This window comes from Suillus subalutaceus (assembly GCF_016647625.1).
Source record: "Suillus subalutaceus strain FC151 chromosome Unknown DFJ58scaffold_79, whole genome shotgun sequence".
Lineage (NCBI taxonomy): Eukaryota > Fungi > Basidiomycota > Agaricomycetes > Boletales > Suillaceae > Suillus > Suillus subalutaceus.
Window position 1 is genome coordinate 113,253 of NW_024540328.1, and position 18,097 is coordinate 131,349.

At 49.3% G+C, this 18,097-nt stretch overlaps 7 protein-coding genes across 7 annotated transcripts; 3 read left to right on the plus strand and 4 right to left on the minus strand.

The window, feature by feature from the left end:
- Positions 1 to 374: 374 nt before the first annotated feature.
- DFJ58DRAFT_842906 (uncharacterized protein) lies at positions 375 to 3,133 on the plus strand (the record flags this gene model as incomplete). Its single annotated transcript, XM_041392889.1, has 5 exons — positions 375 to 716; positions 743 to 1,301; positions 1,393 to 1,437; positions 1,507 to 1,564; positions 1,621 to 3,133. 5 exons carry the CDS (start codon positions 375 to 377, stop codon positions 3,131 to 3,133), a joined length of 2,517 nt encoding a protein of 838 aa, XP_041242126.1.
- Positions 3,134 to 3,242: 109 nt separating this feature from the next.
- DFJ58DRAFT_466731 (uncharacterized protein) lies at positions 3,243 to 4,360 on the minus strand. The gene is made up of 3 exons (XM_041380523.1): positions 4,123 to 4,360; positions 3,849 to 4,062; positions 3,243 to 3,778 (listed from the first exon to the last, which is right to left on the minus strand). Exons 1-3 carry the CDS (start codon positions 4,257 to 4,259, stop codon positions 3,353 to 3,355), a joined length of 777 nt encoding a protein of 258 aa, XP_041242127.1. The 5' UTR covers positions 4,260 to 4,360; the 3' UTR covers positions 3,243 to 3,352.
- DFJ58DRAFT_796191 (uncharacterized protein) lies at positions 4,354 to 5,789 on the minus strand. The gene is made up of 3 exons (XM_041390572.1): positions 5,304 to 5,789; positions 4,741 to 5,251; positions 4,354 to 4,676 (listed from the first exon to the last, which is right to left on the minus strand). Exons 1-2 carry the CDS (start codon positions 5,664 to 5,666, stop codon positions 4,745 to 4,747), a joined length of 870 nt encoding a protein of 289 aa, XP_041242128.1. The 5' UTR covers positions 5,667 to 5,789; the 3' UTR covers positions 4,354 to 4,676; positions 4,741 to 4,744.
- A 123-nt stretch (positions 5,790 to 5,912) lies between these two features.
- DFJ58DRAFT_796195 (Ca2+-binding EF-hand protein) lies at positions 5,913 to 7,195 on the plus strand. The gene is made up of 4 exons (XM_041390573.1): positions 5,913 to 6,193; positions 6,364 to 6,511; positions 6,725 to 6,960; positions 7,013 to 7,195. The coding sequence occupies exons 1-3, from the start codon at positions 5,935 to 5,937 to the stop codon at positions 6,810 to 6,812; spliced, it is 495 nt and encodes a 164-aa protein (XP_041242129.1). The 5' UTR covers positions 5,913 to 5,934; the 3' UTR covers positions 6,813 to 6,960; positions 7,013 to 7,195.
- Positions 7,196 to 8,148: 953 nt separating this feature from the next.
- Positions 8,149 to 8,746, minus strand: DFJ58DRAFT_662866 (uncharacterized protein; the record flags this gene model as incomplete). The annotated part of the gene is made up of 2 exons (XM_041382326.1): positions 8,149 to 8,276; positions 8,329 to 8,746. 2 exons carry the CDS (start codon positions 8,744 to 8,746, stop codon positions 8,149 to 8,151), a joined length of 546 nt encoding a protein of 181 aa, XP_041242130.1.
- A 5,777-nt stretch (positions 8,747 to 14,523) lies between these two features.
- Positions 14,524 to 16,290, plus strand: DFJ58DRAFT_466927 (uncharacterized protein). The gene is made up of 2 exons (XM_041380524.1): positions 14,524 to 15,131; positions 15,194 to 16,290. The coding sequence occupies exons 1-2, from the start codon at positions 14,741 to 14,743 to the stop codon at positions 15,970 to 15,972; spliced, it is 1,170 nt and encodes a 389-aa protein (XP_041242131.1). The 5' UTR covers positions 14,524 to 14,740; the 3' UTR covers positions 15,973 to 16,290.
- Positions 16,291 to 16,538: 248 nt separating this feature from the next.
- Positions 16,539 to 17,952, minus strand: DFJ58DRAFT_717075 (uncharacterized protein; the record flags this gene model as incomplete). Its single annotated transcript, XM_041384313.1, is given in 6 exon segments — positions 16,539 to 16,718; positions 16,771 to 16,965; positions 17,021 to 17,235; positions 17,255 to 17,639; positions 17,690 to 17,752; positions 17,806 to 17,952. 6 exon segments carry the CDS (start codon positions 17,950 to 17,952, stop codon positions 16,539 to 16,541), a joined length of 1,185 nt encoding a protein of 394 aa, XP_041242132.1.
- Between the last annotated feature and the right edge of the window lie 145 nt (positions 17,953 to 18,097).

Consider the following 18,097-nt stretch of genomic DNA (forward strand, 5'->3'; position numbering starts at 1 on the left):
GGTGAGATTTGTGAGATTCTGCGTGATCGTTTGATGCACGCTCCTTGTGGCAGGATACACAGAAGTTGGATCGATTGTTTTTAGGAAGTCGACAATCATTGCTACATGTTGAATACGCGAACTGCATCTGAGATTTGTCTGAGATCGTATGTTATGCATGGACTTTGAAGCCAGTATCATTGTTGTCTACGTATCAAGCTGCAAGTGCGCGCTAAGCCTGTATTCAATAAGCAATTGGCAAGTGCCTACCCCACCGTGAGAAACATGATCCAAAGTAAGGAATTCTTGATTAAGTTGGTGAAAACAGAGCTGACAAGCGACATGCTATAGTCTGTTCCATCTTGTTTCCAAGTTCATCTTGACCGTCGCAGACGATGTCCAAGAAGGCTCCTTTGTCGTCGGAAATGGATTTCATTTCCAAAGATGATACAACACTGCTACATGGCGTCCAAGTCCAGTCTACAGAGTTCATTACCCAGGTCATAACATCTTCGGCTACTACTAACTCCTCGACTGGACTTTCATCCACATGCGACCTTGTACCTTCGGAGGGGAGCCAAAAGAAGAAGAAGAAGAAGAAATCAAAGAAGCCAAAGACACATGAAACTAGTGATCTTCCGGTAAAATTACGGGCAGCTCCTTCACCTGACTTCGAGCGCGCTTCTGTGCTCTGCATCAGTAGAAACAAGCATTGGAAATATATCAGCTCTTACCACGTAATTGTACTATCTACCTCTCTCAGGCGTCCGAACTGATCCTCCGCGTACTATACCAGGGCCCGTGGCTGCAACTTCCGTTGGAGTTGCTGGAATCGTTACTCGTCCTCAATCTTGACCCTGCTACCTTGTCTTCGGCGGAAACGCAGCTACCTGCTCTTACTTATTCGTCTCAAGCTTCACTTGGAGGCATTCAGTCACGACCGACACCACGTCCCCGCGACCGCGACCGCATACTGTATTCACTCAAGGATAATACCCCTCCGGAATCACCTGGTAACACTTTCACCACATTGCCGATGTCTTATACTCCGACCTCACAGTCAGTTGCGTTTCCCTTGCCCGCTCCGGGTAAAGCTACTCCGCCGCCCATTGACCCAGGCGTTTTCCGAAACGTTGCAACGATTCGGAGGCTCATCGATGAGGCTTCTGAGCTTTCCGTACGCGCATCTTCTGGTCTCTCAGCTGTTGCCCTTGGCTCTATGCGCACACCAAGTAATAGTGCCTGGGCTACGGCTCAAGGACTGGGCTTTGACGGCTCTAATAACGTCGGCGGAGGCAGGAATGTCGCTATGAGCGCAATGCGTGTGCATAGGCTCAGAGCTCTTGCTGTTCAGAAGCTTGCGGCCGCTTACAAGGCGGATGAGAATTGCCAGTAGCGTCATGGTAATGCAAGGAGGAAGCGTATTTGACGATATCGCTGAGAAAGTTCTCAAGCATGGTATGTCCAGGGGGCTCCCATCAACAGGTCTTTCATTGGGATGCCGTGCTAATACTGCGATTCACACAGATCCCAACGACGCTGATGCACGATATGTTCATTTCTTCCATGAAAAGATTCCCTCTCGGTTCGTGTAATGCCTATATAATTCTTTGCCTGACTTTTGAAATTCAGTTCCAATAGGCAACTTGCGGACTCCACATCAACGCAAGTGCTTGATGAGTTGATTGCAGTCCATCCTCAGCGACTGGAATATCATCGGACGCGTGGAATAGTTCACTGTTTCCGCGACGAGTATTCCTTGGCGACAAAAGACTTTACTCATGCCCTACGAGAGTCCCGCGCGGCGCGAAAAGCGCGTGCCGCACATCAGGATTTAATATCTTCCCGTGAGCTTAGGGGGAAAGCTGCTAAAAAGAAAAAGGGCTCCAATAAAATCTGGGGACAGGCGCCTCCTAGTGGTACTAGTGCCGCTGCGAATGGGACCAATGTCGAAGGAATCAATGGGGAACCGTTACTTTTACATCCTTCGGTTTTGCCAGATGCACCAGACCCTATCGAACCGCAGTTATTATTTTTGCGGGGGGCGGCACATTTGCAGCATGCCGTGTACCTCATCGAGTCCGCAGTATTGCGGCTCGAGGGCGTCAGCAAGGTCAATTCATCCCTTGATGGAGCTGAGATGCGCCTTTGCTACCTCTCTAACGGTCGTTACGGGGGAGTCGAGATGGGGAATCCTAATGGACCGCTGGGGCGCAGTGATGGCCCCAAAGCCCAGGCGTACCGGCAAGTTCTGGCTGATGACGGGTTTCGTGAAAACATTCACTCGCTCCTGAGGAAGAGCTTGCGTGATCATGAACGCTTCCTCTCTCATTTTGACACTCTAGAAGGTCCTGCGCCAATGCAAGCAGATCTGGCTAAAAGGGTGGAGGTTGCCTTCCTTTTAACTGAACTGGTCCGCCCAAATATTCATACGTCAACTGCCACTGGCCTTGCACATGTCGACTCTATCCTCCCGCCCATGTTCACCACCTACCATCCCTTACTCGTGGAGTCCCATTTCAGTATCCTTATTTGCCAACTTATGCTCGCCGAGTTACCCACTCTCCTCACCACTTTCTCGCGGACTGCAGTCGTTGTAGACGGGCTGGAGGGATACCCCGTGTTTCTACCTCCACGGTCGATGGCTCAAGCCGAGTTCATAGAGGTCCTCGAACGCCTTGCCAGTGGATGGATGCCGGGCATACAACCTCATTCATATGTACAAGGCAAGAAGGCGACAAACCGGCTTGTAATTGAGCCTCCACCGCCCCCCTCACCGCCTACGTCTTCAACCGATACCATATCCACTTCTTCTGCGGACGCAGAATCTTACCCTGCTTTCGCATCTGTTTCGAACACATGCCAAATTCCGTCGGGTTCCTCATTACCCACCAACGGACGAAATACCCCTTCTAGTGCATTCAGTGGCAGTCAGGAGGATCTTCTAGAGGCATTAGATTGTGCCAGAATTTTACTCGTCCCTGTAGCTGCAAGGCAAAAGGAACGTGCTGAGAAGGCAGCAGCGGAGAAAGTCAAAGCTGGGAACAAAAAGAAGCCGTTAAATTTCAACATACCGTTACACGGCCCACGAGTGGAAATCATCCTTGCGTGGTTTGCAGCCGTTCATCTTGTTGAGTTGGAGAGCGTTGCCTAATATCACACGGAGTCTTGGATTTGATGGAGAGACAGTTTATTTCTTGGTCAGGCACACGCCGTAGTCCGAGATGTGAACTCGATCTATCAATATGAAATGGATTCTCCTGGACGAGCGTAAAATTACAATGGTTGTATCACAAACGTTGGATCGCCCACAGTTGAGATGACACGCCACAGCATCGAGAAGAATGCATGTATACCGCACGACTAACACATCTCAGTGTTCCTTCTTTTCTTGAGCTGTGCTAAAATCGCGCAATTCCTGTCTCGCCTGCTTTATGAAATGATCGAGATAACTAAGTATCCACGGTGTGGCTAGAGCCGCGCAGGTCAGAACAGTGATAAGGAAACACACAGTAGGAAGGAGAGAAGCCGGTAGAACGCCAAAGTAGAGTTGTTCGAGAATGAGAATGAATGGAATCGCGTGAACAGCCGATGCATGGAAATCAGGTGTGGGTGTGCGTACGCCAGTATCAACGACTCGTATCCTGGCGTACTTGAGGCGAGTAGGGGATAATCCCGTGCGCGATAAATGCGGCTCAGTGATCGAAGCATCCTCTATCGCTGACTGGTGCGGTAGTCTAGACAAACGGGTTAAGATCGCCTCAGGACTGTGGATTTCTAGCAAAAAATCCGCGGGGGACTGTAATAGTGACGTATGGTTAACAACCGTGAATTGGACTTGGACCAGAATGAAAAAGCGTGCAACGTACGGAAGCAGGCCAGGATAGACGTAGTGTAAACTTCGAATAGGACATCCAGTTTTCATCATCGAGATCTAACGTTATCCAGAGTTCATGAAGGCATGAGAAGGGGTTCTCCGAATCAGTGCCTGTCTCTGACTCGCACACCTGCTGCAAAGGCGTGTCGAGCAGAGCGGGATCTACGTTCCAGTGTCCCTGGTTATTTTTGTAATTCAAAATTGGCCTGCACGCAGGACTGCGTCAATACACTAGGAACTGCTCCAAGCATCGTGTTCGAACTTACCAACTGTCAACCGTGGTGGATGAGAAGTCGACATTGCGTTCCTCGGCGGCAAGGAAGTTGATAATTTCCGTGTTGGCAATGACTTCCTGGCAAATGAACAGCACAATAAGGGGCAGGATAATGAAAGGGTGAAGCATGAGAACGAGTGTTACAATTCACGCTGGTTGGATGATTGCGGTCCCATTTAAGTATTTGCCTCCGCTCAAGTTGGACTGCGAGGATGGAATTAGAGACGGGATTACGAGACCCACTATCAACTCCGATTTTGATTCATGTATACGGCGCAATTGAAACGCGGAAATAAGGATGCATGCAAGGTATGACTACATATACAACTGAGGGGGAACAAGAAACCTGCTTTGGCTAGAGCTTTCAAAAACTATCATAATGGATTTATCGATAAGGATGTTAAGGTACGCAGATAGTGACTTGTAACAGGGAAGGCGGTGATGCTAGTTGAAGAATGAAAAATGTATAGTAGAAGAATGGAAACTGATTATCTGTGACTAAACCATGTGGATATGGCATGCGAAGGAACGCAGACAACACGAGGGCTGCATAAGAAGTATCAGGTATAGCCTATGAATTTCAATATTGCAATGTTCATGTAGAACTTACCATGTTAAATTGTGATTCGGGCAACGCCGGCGAAGAGATTGTTCATGGCGTCTTGGACTGCCCTGAACTTCGTCACACCACATCGCTCACTCTCGATGTGCTGGCACAACCCGCTCAGGGAGACAAAGTGGGCTTGACAGGTACTGAGAGGGCACCGATAGACTTTCTCCTGGTGGCGAGGGCTAGCCAAGTGACGGTTCAAGTCCATCAACGTCCGGAACTGGGTGTGACAAAGAACACATTCATAAGCCTGCCCGTTCCACGACTGCTCTGTCGCGATAAGCTTAACGTAGGCACGTTCGCCAGCGGTGATGAGCCGCGCTGGGTTGGTAATCAAGTTAGAGCGATCATTGGTGCGGACCCAGTTGTCAACGACGCGTCGGTTGACGCCTGATCGACATGAGCCAGATTCAAGATGGAGAATGAGGGCAGAATTATTGATGAATCCCAAGCCACATCCGTTGAAGGGGCAGATAGTGTCTTTAGAACGGTGTGTACTAGAGTTCAAGTGCTAGTTGATCTAGGTCAGGTTTTGCGTAGCTCCAAGAATAAACGAAGCTTACAGACTGAAGGTTGCTGGGAGACCGGAAAAGTCTTTTGCACTCAATACAGTACACGTCAGCGTGCTTCTGCCGGTTATGCTCGTGCAAGCCAAAGTCGTTCTTGAAGACTTTGTGACAAGAGCTACAGTAAGCATGCTCGCCTTCGTAATGATCCTGTAGGTCCGATGCAGAGTCAAAATGGTCGTCACAGTACTGGCAGTAATGGTGGTAGGGGCTCTGAACGTAATGTTCTTTGAGTCCTAGACTAGACCCAAAGTCGAGTTGACAACGACCGCATTCCCAGTGATTGGTGGAGTCCCGGACATGCTGGTGGTAAGCAGACCAGGAGTTGAAATAGCGGTTACAGCGATGACAATCAACCATATTCTGGATAGTTCTACTATAGAATTCTGAGCTGTTATAGGCGCGTTAAGGGTGCCTCCCAATTCTACACAAGAACTTATAACTGACTTTGTCGTTGTGACTTGTAATGACTCTTAATCGTCGTTGAGAAGGGCAAAGGGTCGACGCGACGAACTGCTGACATTTATATTAGTGGTGCACGGGGTCCTAGGCGCGTCGGTGTCAAACAAACGTCAATTTGGCCACCGCTAAACAGTTTGAGCTAAACGTTAAACTCAATCCGCTCGCCATGTACTCTGCTTCCGCACAAAAAGCCAAGAGACGCACGCACACGCGTCCAGAACTTACCGACGAACAAAAACAAGAGATAAAGGAGGCTTTCGAACTATTCGACACGGACAAGGATGGCTCACTGGACTATCACGAGCTCAAGGTCGCGATGCGTGCCCTCGGCTTCGACATGAAGAAAGCAGAGGTATTGAAGATATTACGAGACCATGACAAGAGCGGCCATGGTCTAATCGACTTTGAGGACTTTGCAAAAATCAGTTGAGTATTTCAATTGGATCAATTCTACTCAAGCGACGAGTCCGTGCCAGATCCCCAAAACGCGTCTTATGTTTACATTTTTGGGTCTTGACAAAACCGGATCTCACGCCTACAGCACCTTCAACTTCTCTCGTGATTGTGCGCCCATTTGCTAACGTTGTTTCCCTAGTGAGCGAACGGATCCTTGCGCGAGATCCGATGGATGAGATCCGCCGAGCTTTTCAATTATTCGATGATGATAACACAGGAAAGATCAGTCTACGGAATCTTCGACGTGTTGCAAAGGAAATTGGTGACCGATTGGAAGATGATGAATTGTGAGTAAAAACCCATTCATTCTCGTTTTGGGGCGCAAGGTCTACGAGAGGCACGTAGGCAGTTCATCCCAGTAACCCTTTTTCGTGCTCGTTACTACATCAGCTCCCTTCCTTTGCATTTCCGCCTTTTCTTTACCGCTGTTTGTCAAGTGACTTATTTTTTTCGTTCATGGAGTTCCAAATTTGCTCACCCCTTGTTCTTCCATTTCGCAGGCAAGCAATGATAGATGAATTTGACCTCGACCAGGATGGAGAGATCAACGAGCAAGAGTTTTTTGCCATCATGACAGATGATGCATAGCTCTCTTCCCTGATGGTATCATCTCTTCCTATTTTCTCGAGTTGCATACCGTTATACCGTCTCTCGCTGGTTATTATCTATTAACTCCCAATTGTTTAGTAATATATTGTGATCGTTCTCCGTACGGAACATCCACAAAATTTATCCTGTGAGTCATTTTCTGACCAACAAAGGCGCCCTCTTATTCGTAATATAAACAGCTGTGCTATGTTCATTAGAATCCCTCGTGTAATTGTACAGCCGCCGCTTGATATGTGATGCGCCGCTGAGTGACGTCTATTCTATGAATCCGGCCGCTGCCCACCGCGAATCACGATCGGGAGCCGTAAAGTCTTTAGGGAAGCCAAGGAGAAGCTAACAGGCTGCCGGACCGCACAGCTTCAATTGATGCAGATAAAACACATGCATTTGTTGTCCACTTGTGGCTACATAGCCTTGATCATACAAGATAGGGCCCTATAATTCCCCAAAGAAGACTAAAACAATAATAATAAAACCCGTAAAACGAATCTCCGAAATAAACACCCGAGGAGTAAAATACTTTACAACCATAACGTATGGCTACATACGCAGAGTGGTGTTAGGATACAACCGAGAATGATGAGAGGTAAATAAAAAATTTGTCCATGATAGTGCAAGCGATGAATGATAAAGATACAACGTGACGATGGAATGCAGGGATAAGATACAACAAGATTGGCATGGGGCATTGAATTTTAGTGGCAGCGTCGGCAGATGTCAAAATGACGCTTTGCGAGAATTGCATATCATCGGCGACATAGTGGGCATAGTCTTCTGAGGCGAACAAGACTGCTCTAAGGATAGAACAAGAGCTCCGGGTAACTGACAGGCGGGAACGTGTGGCGACGATAGAGAGGACACACTAGGCGTCGACATGGAGATGATGCGAAGGAGCGGGGCGAGGGTCATGAGAACGTAGGTGCTTTGACAGTGGCAAAGATATGGCAGTGAAAATCGTGAGCGAAATGACAGACATAAGCCGACCAGGACGACGAGCGGCGATGGGGGCACACCAGAGAGCATCTGGAGCCAGTCAATGCAAACAGGGGAAGAAAGTATAGAACAAGAAAATGAGAGTCGTCAATGAATTTCGAATGCGGGAGATGAGCTGAGATTGAGAGATAAAACAAGAGTCGTGCGAGAGTCGTAGAGCAAGAAAGAGAAAGGCTGGTCAAAATACAATGACGCAATGCCCAGACCTGGTGAAAAGCCGACTGCACCGCAGAAGAATATATCGAGAACGTGAGTCCTGCGCGTCCTGAATGCGAAACCAATGACGAACCTGAAGCCATCGTCGTAATCACGGTGGATGCAATTAAACGTCATCCACCATACCCATCCTCTCCATCAACTTAGGAAGATCCTTATGAACTTTCATGTGCTGGCCTAGGTTATCGTGCCGACTAAACTCCTTTCCACAACCAGGGTATGGACATCTATGCGCTGCCGTCGTTGATAAGAACGAGGGGATAGACGACGGAAAATTTTGACTTACGCTTTTCATTGGTGTGGATGCTCCTGATGTGTCGTTTCAGGTGCTCCCCTCTTGCAAAACACTTGCCACAACCGCTAATGTCGCACAAATAGATCCGACTTCCGAGGGGGTCACTGTAACCTCGGGCCCGACCGCTGCCGCCGGCATTATTCACGGTCGGCACACGGCGACCCCTCGATTTCTTCGTGAGGTTAGGGACTGGGACAGGAACAGGGAGGGACCGTGCGTTCTTGCGAGACTTTCCTACCTGAGATGATGAGCCTGGCGTCAAAGTGGAGGCAGCAATAAGAGGTGACTTCGCAGCACGCTTTGGTGCAGGCTGTGGGAGCGTTGAGCCATAGGGGTGGTACCGCGCCGAATTCCTGCCGGAAAAAGATCGAGAACGTAAGCTTCGCGTGTTCTTTGACGTTGTTCGCATGTGGGGTACGAAGTCGCCGTCTCCATCATCATCCTCTGCTTCTTCCGCCCCGTAATCATCGTCGTTGTCGTCAAGGCCAACTTCATCAACACCGTCTGCGTCTTCTTCTTCGTCCAAACTGAAATCATTGTCTCTTTCGACGAGGAAAGTCTCACCAAGCTGTCGCACGAAGCCCTGGGGCATGAAGTGACGCTTCCCTGAACTATGTCCATCATTGGAGCTGGACCCATGGTGATTAAAAGCTGCAATGTCCGGCTCGCCTTCAGCATCCTCATCCTCAGGTTCCGGTAGATCCGTGAATCCCATCACGGGTGATACCTCCGCAGGTCGCACAGTTCTCTGCTCCTGCAAACCCTGTGTCTGAACTCTCAAAGCCTGTCGTTGCTGTTCCTGTTCCTGACACGTGCGCTCACAATCGCTGACGATGGATGATCCAAGATATGCTTGTCTCGGAACAGGCGCAGGCAGCACAGGCACGCCCATCGACGACAACGAACTGCTTTGGCTTGGCATATAGCGCATCACTAGTTCCGAGATGCCAGTGTTGTGCTGCCCAATTGGGGATGAACCTGATGCTGAGGACGTCAGGTACAGCGGTCCAGACATCCGACGAGTACGCACCTGTCTCGAAAAGACCATCATAAATTGCCAAACTGTTGGGCGAGTTGGAAACATCGGCTGGCGGACTATAAGAAGCTACAAGGTCGGGAATGCTTTCCACTTTGATGTTCTGACGAGGCTGCTGGTAGCAGGCATGCGAAGTTGGAGGGACGGAAGCCGGGAAACCATGATAAGAACTTGTGGCCGCCTGCGGCTGGTATGCAGCGTCAAAATCCTGTGGGTAAGAGTGTGCATCGCTCTCCGCAGGATGGGTGAGATTAGCTGCAGGGGTAGGAGGAGAGCCATACAAGGAGTTGCTGTATTGCTGAGGATCCGCTTCCTGGGGCTGCGGTGGAGGACACAACGGTTGAAATTTTTTCGCTTCAGGTGAAAAAGTATACCCCATTGCGACTGACAAGGGCATGGGCAACGGCGCTGCGACAGGCTGCTTATACACTTCCGGGTTCTCGGCCACATACCCCGATAGGGTGAATGCCCGTGGAGCGTGAGGGAACAAGTATCCAGCGGCCACCAGGTCATCCGAGGTCATGATGTAGGGATAATAATCATCACTAGCAACATGCAATGTATCGTTCTCCATCGAATCGACGGGAGGCTCGGGAAGCGGGCTCTCGTTGGCTGATGAAGAAGAGAGCGGAGACTCAGCGGAAGCGGCCGAGCTGTCAGACGGGTATGGGCTATAGTCTGGGAGTGGCTGAGGAAGTGGCGACTGCTGTGCAAGGGAGTAATATGAATTGAAACGAAAAGAGGGGGAGAAATGGCCAAGACTAAGGCTAGAACTAGAATGCGAATGTGTGCGAGCGAAATACGGGGAGCTTGACATGTTGACAGCCGCCGAACGTCCAGACTGTTGTCGTGGGGCTGGCTGATGGGGGAAAGGATAAGGAGCAGAGTCGAAATAAGAGGGACGAATATTCGAGTCCATTTGCATTTTAAGGACAGAGTTGTAATACGGAAGATGCCTTGTCTGGAGTGAATATGAGCCCAGATTTATCTAGAGACACTAAAATAAGGGAAATGATTCGAGTTGGAAATTATTGGTCATACCAAGGACGGCAGATCACCAGGTTCGCGCACAAGGCAAGCTTAGCGGTCGCGTTCAGGTACCTTAAGCGGATGTGATCGTGTGGCTGTGAATGTAATTTACAATTGAGGGGGGAAAAGATCTGAGAATGGAACAATCGCGGGGAGCGCGTTGGTTAACGGCGGGACACCGGAAAAAGGCCTAGAAAGCTGTATAGAATGCGATCGAGGCTGTGGAGTAAACTGCTGCCAGAGTGCCACTGCCCTTCAAATGAGTCACGTCGTGTTCAAAGGTCGTGCGCGTGAGTGTTCGTGAAAATGATTCTGTCAGAAGCGATGGAGAACAATAAAGGCGTCAACTTCTGTCAATGAGTACCGCAGTTTCTGAGCGGCGATGAAGGTGAACTTGAAGGAGGGGACAGCCTACGAAACGAGAGCAGATGATAAACCAATGGCCAAGAATCTAGTACTGCAACCTTAGTACAGCCTTTGAAGAAACCTTGCACCGCCTAACGAACCTGGTAGTGATACGGAGTCAAGAGAACGAATTAACGAAACTCATTTGCGATCATAGAGAAGCCTTGCCTGTGTACTATTGTTGATTCTGCTTTACCGGATTGCCACTGGCAGTTCTTCGATAGGGATCTCTCGGGACCAGCTTTCCTTAATGGCTATCCTCTGGATGAGGTGCTTTTCAATTGAAAAGTATAGCCTATGGTCGTAGGTCGTAGCACGAGGCTACCGAACACTTTACGACAATCCTTGCTCTTTTGGAGAGCTAAGGTTCACAAGCACCAGCCGCAGGTCCGGGCAGCTGCCATCTAAGGCCTCAGATCTAAGGTTTGTGCGGCAACTCCGATTTAACAGCTGATCTCAAGCCGTGAACGTTCATCTACGTTATCATCATCATAACAGTTTCGCAAATCACACGAACGTTCTACCCTTTCGGTCCTCTCGAATAGCATCTCCACGTCGGAGTATTCTTTATTTTGCACAGGTAGGGATCCCATGCGCTGCCTTCTATACTCACAGAGATTTCGTTAGTTTAGGTACATAGTTGTGCCTAGGCTACCTTCTTTGATCTATCTGGCGTCTACGCCAGTCATTTCCCAACGCGAGGCACTCGGCTCCCTGCAGCCTGATATTTTACTCCTCCCTGCAGCATGAAACCTCTTTACGGTAGCTACTAATCAGTCCGTTACTCAGGAAAGGCTTCCGCTCCATCCTGTCACCGCATGTCAGTCGCGCCAGGGGTGGCAGAGCGACGTAAATCAAGAATTCCTCGAGAAGGTCCCTGAGAGTATCACCTCGCTCTTTCATATCTATGGATCGGAAATCCACTCCCGCAGGTCCCCACACCAACAGTGCTACTTGCCTTCTAAATTCATACTGCGTTGCCGTAGACCCTTTTCCAATCACGCACTTCTTAATCACCCCCAGCCACCCTGATTGCGGTGTGTATCGTTTATTTATTGGCTTCTGCGGAAAATTAGACCAGAATCTATTCATGGCACTTGACATGAGCGACTACCTCCCTGGGAATCACACTCGTATCGCGCCGCATATCGATTTTAATCGATTGCTTCATTTATGAAGAGGTCGGTTGGCAGGCGTGTGCACGCCATTGTGATCCTGGGTGGAGACTTGCCAAGAATCAACAATGCCGCTCAACCTTCCTTTTTGCGGTTGATACTCGAACCTAAAGCGCCTGTTCTATCTCCATAGAGCAGGGTATTATGGAAATGCCCGCCGGACAGCTGAATTCGGCAAATCACTTTCTGACTGGCCATTCAGGCGGGAGCGAGTGTGCACGGGACGTAAGTGAGCAAGGCCCCATCAGATAGTCATAAAATTAATTAAAAATCGAATGAGCATACACTTGATCTAGAGCGACAGTCGGTAACTTTCATTTTTAATACACCAAAGATCAGTAATAGAAGGCCCTGGTTTTGTCTGCGGATGTGATGATTCATCTACGCGGTCTAAGCACCGCAGCTGTCTAACGCTTGCCCAACATAGTCTCGCCCGATTCAACGGGCTATGAGTGATGGAACTATAGTTGGGACGGAGCGCCACGTACGATGATTAAGCGGAAACCTGTGTGAACGGACAGGGAATTAGCATTGTCGAATGGAACTGGAACTGGAACTGGAGACCGGACGAACCATGCTAATCCAATAGCTAGCCTTGCTGGATTTGTGCCAGTGGCAAGCATGAGTATGCCGTGCGGTGACTGATCCAAGGGTGATGTCGCAATAATCCCTGGATCCAGAAAGTAGCTTAGGTGCCGATTTATTGCGAAATTGACGTGACCGTCGTCAGTGTTTGCTGCGTGTCCTGACGCGTCTCAAATTCAATTACAACCAATTACAACTTGATTATCGAGATGAATTTCAAAGCAGCGAAGGCAATTCTTGGGAATCACCAAATACAGAAACCTGCTATGTTGAGTCAGCGCAACATGAGCGCCCGAACAGCAAATAGGCTCCCCAAACTTACCAATATATTCCAAAAACACAAAATCGCCGTATTGCCATTAGGCAAGTCGACACGTTCTTCGGAACATTATGAAAACTTTGCGGAATGACTCGGAGGAAACAAGGCGATACCGAAGCGCAGGACTTCACAATCAGTCGGCATGTCCCGACGATGTGACTGCTTTGAGAATTGCTACATTAGCTGCTTAGCAAATGTATACATTAGTAGTGTGTGGACATGGAACAACGGAGAACATACGCAACGATTCTAGCGAGTGTTCGTGCATAGCCTCGAAGAGATAACCTTATCGTGAAGCGCGTATTCCCTGCAAGCAGGCAACGTCACTGTGGACCTCGAGATGAGTTAATGGTTTATGGCCTCAGTGCATAGTAGCAGATGACGCTCCATCGTCCATGGGAAGGTTGACACATCCCATCAGTCGATGCCGCGGATGTGCGGAAAGCAACAGGCTGTTCATTTGTAGAGACCAAGACACGATGTTTAGGTTGGATCCGGCCAGTGGGGCTATCATGATGGATGAGAACGTTATTAATAGCAAAAAAAAAAACAAGGAGGACGGCGATTTAAAGAACCAAGGAAGTAAGCACCGGTAAGTGAACGGAAAGTGTTTCGACAATGTCGTTTCCTTGGATAACCCGTGGTGGACGCAAGTGCGGAAATTGGGAATAAATACATAGCCTGGGGATTAGGCCGCGTCAACAACACTATCAGTACACAGCACGTACATTCTTGAACATACAATCTAGGTCAAGATTATCCGAACCAAAGCTACGAAGGGGCATGCCAAACGAAGCTGGTAGCTGCCACATGACGGTAAAGGCACATTATTACTCCAGTTCGGCTACTGCTGAGACAAGGCAGTAAATAGAGGGTGGATCTTGTGGAGGCGTCGACAGGTGTTCCAAGTGCCCACCAGTGGTCCCGATATACAAGCTGCAGTAGAGCCGAGGATGCCTATATTGGTAAATGTGGTAAGAACTTGATGGGAGCTAACACTGAGTACCCTCAGGTACCCTCCCGGTACATTTGCATTAGCATGGAGATCACTGAACTGAAAGCAGAGTTTACGCAGAGCAATAGTCTAGCATAGACGTTAACAGCGTCGTCCGCTGTGCACCGTGATCATGACGGCTCCGGACCATGATACTGGTGGTCCATGGACCATGACGGTTGAACACGTGGGTAGGGTTCGATCGTGTGAACGGGGTAGTTTGGCAAAAAAACAACGAAGGACCCCTGTCCGAAATCCCCTGCGCCAGAGTTCGCCCGCAAGGAAATTTTGTTGGTTTGAAAACACAGTTCAACGCTGTTCTATACCGTAGAATTAGTCTGTAGCAGCATTGGATAAATCTTTGTCGAAGAGGTGAGCAGTCGTCGTTTCCGAAAAGCCCCTTGTTCTCATTCTCCCATCAGGCGTCGTAAAAACGATGGAAAGCCCTGAATCTCAATTCAACCAATCTCCTGGAGCTCTACCAGCACCTTTAGAAGATGACGACACCCTAGTAGACCTTAATCAAACTAATAATTCGGTCAGTATCTTTTTTTGCTTTATATTCCGTTATAATATTTACCAGGGTAACGCCACTCTTTACATTCCATTACAATCCCTTGCAGGACTCTCTACATCTTTCAACCGATTCAAACCCAAATTCTCGAAGAGTAACGCGTTCCCAAACAACAGGTCGTCCAACCGTTCGTTGGGGAAAGCACGGCAGAGGTGACCCCCCAGATACGCCATACAGAGGATCTAGTGCTTCTCTCAAACGATCCTTCGACGCGCGGGCAGTCGACGACGAAACTGACGTCGAGGCGGATCAAGACCTAACTTACGTGCCATCGAAGCTTCTCAAGATGGAACCTACCGTGTTGATCCCGGAGTCGTCTCCCGGTTCAATGGTTGAGGATACCCCTCAGTTAAAGGAAGCCACGCCTCCATTCGAACCCAGTGGCACCCCAATACCCGGGGAATACACTTTCCTTGACGCTTCCTCTTCCTCATTTACTTCTGAGCGTCGTGGACCGAGGATACGCACGGCCCCCCCTATTCCCGTTCCGAACCTGACAAAAAAGAGTCGCGGTCGCCGCGTCCCTACCGCCGGCGACGATGCCGCAGTAGAAGGAGAAGCAGCTGAGGGACGTAAGGGACGCGTTTATGTCTGTAAAGTGGAAGACTGCGGAAAGTGCTTTAGCCGTGGAGAGCATCTCAAACGGCACATCCGATCTATCCATACACATGAAAAACGTGAGCCTCTTTGTTGCATCATCACCTCTCCGGACTTTGTTAATAATATCCGTCACGATCAGCGTTCGACTGCCCTCACCCCACGTGCGACAAACGTTTCAATCGGAATGATAATTTACTTCAACATCTACGTGTCCACAAGGGTGACAATTCTTCTCAGACCTCTGTCGATTCCGCACATCCAGCTACCACCGCAGAATCTGCTCCTGATGATGACGGTTCCCCGGCAGCGGCTCAGCGCTCCTCCTCATCTAAGGCGAGCAGCACCCGCAGAACAGTCCGCCCAGCACGCAAGACTAAATCGGCTGCGTCTACCCCACCAATCCATCCGGCACGTATTGCTGCTTCACGAGCGGCGAGCCGAAATGCTCCTCTGACTCTTCCACGCACCTACTCTCTTCCTCCGCTCACCTCTTTAGCATCTGCCTATCACAGCCCCGCTGCCGCGGGCTTCATGAACAATACCAACATCGCGGTCTCCTCCCTCAGGACTGTCGTGGGTGAGGAGGCTGAGGAGACAGATCACGAACAGGAGGAAACAGAAGTTTCTGAGGACGAGGGTCACCATCGTCAGACAACACACAGTCTCAGCGACCTCCGCTCGATGTACAACTTCCGTAACGCTTTCAGTTCCGCTCCCATGGTGCCTAGGAAAGACATGGCACGCGGTAACAGTGTACCTGCTGATGAACACCTAGACAGCGCACCTGTCTCCGCGGGACCCGGACCGTCTTCTAGTCCTTCGCCTTCATCCATGTCCCACGAAGGTCCTGACGAAGCCCGCAAGCCAACTCCGCATTCTCTGTCAACCGGGGAGCCTAAATCCAACGACAACTGTTGATATTCCTGCGTCCTCGTCCAATAAATCGTCGCTGTGGATATACGTCGATTGCCTCATATGTTGATCATTCTCATCAGTCGTTGTCTTGTATGTGTCTTTCGTGTCGCCTGACTTTCATTGATGCTTTGCATTTACAAAATCAATTTAATATTGATCTCCTATCGTGTCTTCCTTTATTTTCTTTGTCGTTAAAACTTGTCTTTGCGTTTTTGTCCGCGTTCGATTGAAGCAGTTCTTGATTTCCTCTTCTATGCCCTCTGGATCCGCTTGGCTTCGTATACTTAGTTATCTGGTCTCTATAGCCCTAATTGCAGGTACGGTTCGCCTGCCTTGTCTTGGTCGTGTTCTTTTTGCGATACCTGGATGGTTGTAGTACAAATTGTTTGGACAACGCTATAGTTTGGATACAAGATGACCAGGTAGTCCACTGTGATGAGTATATCGATTGCAAGAGAGAAATATGTGTGTGCGAGTAGCGAGCATCATATTGATATCGTACAGTTCCATATATATGCTTCCGATAGCGAATGATCAAATAGTGACCGTTTCAGACATGTGAATGGACTTCAAGCCCACGCAATGATATCCTGCTCCGTGGGACCAGTGGGAACATCGGACGCGGCGAGGTTGCACTGATGGAATGCGCGAACTTGATCGGGCTTGAAAGCACCGACGACGGTGTGAAGCAAACCGCGGTTGTGGAACAAGACGAGATCGCGTTCCTTCCAATCATGCGGATACACCAACTAGGCAAAGTTATGTCAGTTCATATAGAGAAAGAGCAAGCAAAAATAATACCCCGGGGGCAATACCGGGCCGCTGCATCAAGTGCAGAAGTTCGCGAACCTTCCCAAGGTCCTTGATATGTTCTCCATCGGGGTATAAAGCACCCTCACGGGAAGCGCCAAGTGGTAAGGGTTTTACGATAAGTTCTTGAGCACCGCAAGGATGCACTTGGAAGTGTAGTTCGCCTGTGACAGGGTTCTTCCAAAGCTACGTATGCTCAGCTTTTTGAAACTCATGTCCGCGGAATGGAAGTAGGACGTACAATAGGCAGCGTTTTAATTTTTGATTGCTCCCACTCTGGAAGTTCATTCAGCGGCAATTCCAGGCCTTCGTTCACGATTCCCAGACCGTCCGACTTCGCACGAGCAGGCGCCATCCAGACGTAAGGATGGGGTGCGTACCGAACAGAGGTCCGAACGGCAAAACTCTTCAACTCAGGCGGCAGGATCTGGAACATCTTCTTTCCTGACACAAAAGCTGTGGTCCCCAAAGGCACAGATAGGGTTTTCTCCGGATGGATCATCGTCATCGCTATACCTAACAGTCTGCCTATCACCCTCAGGCACGGTGATGCCATAGAGGGTAGTCGCACGAGGTGGATTGTAATCGTACAGCGCAGCATCGATGTGCCAGCGATAGAATCTAGTGAAGCCCAGGGCCTCGTTTCCAGCCGAGACATGGGTCTTGTGGAAAGTTGTATGCGAGGGGTGCTTGAGAGCAGCGGATTCAAGACCTTCATGGTTGTAGACCGTGCCGTTGCCGATGAGTTGAACTTGGGGCACCCGGGGAATCGTCTTAAGGTCTGGATGAAGGATAGACTTCTTGGTCGACTGGGTCTTGTTGTTGCCATGTCCGTATGATTCGGACTCGGGATCAAAAGCCTATATGAACCTGAGAACCCATTGAAAGCCATATCAACAAGTTTGCCCACCTTTGTTAAAGCATACTGTTGTTCCGGTGTCAGAGTAACATCTCTGAACAGTAGAATTCCATGCTGCAAAGTACATAAGTCGAGTGCATTTCACCGGATGAAGATCCGAGACCTACAGTGTACAAAGCTGTCTCGATCTCCCTAAATTGCTCAGGAGTTAGTTCGCCAGGGTTCACGCCCTTGACTTCCCGACCAAAATCGGTGTCAAAATCTGTACGACTGGCAGTGACGGGGAGGGTAATTGGTGCTAGTTTAATGGCCATGTTGCGTTCGGAATCAGATATGAGATGTAGAGTCAAGTCGAACAGAAAGAGTTGATCCGGCCTTATCTTGCCTTACAGACAAGTTGCCGGCCCGAACTTGTGCCGACGGACCTACTAGTAACAGTGGGATACATTTCTGTAAAAA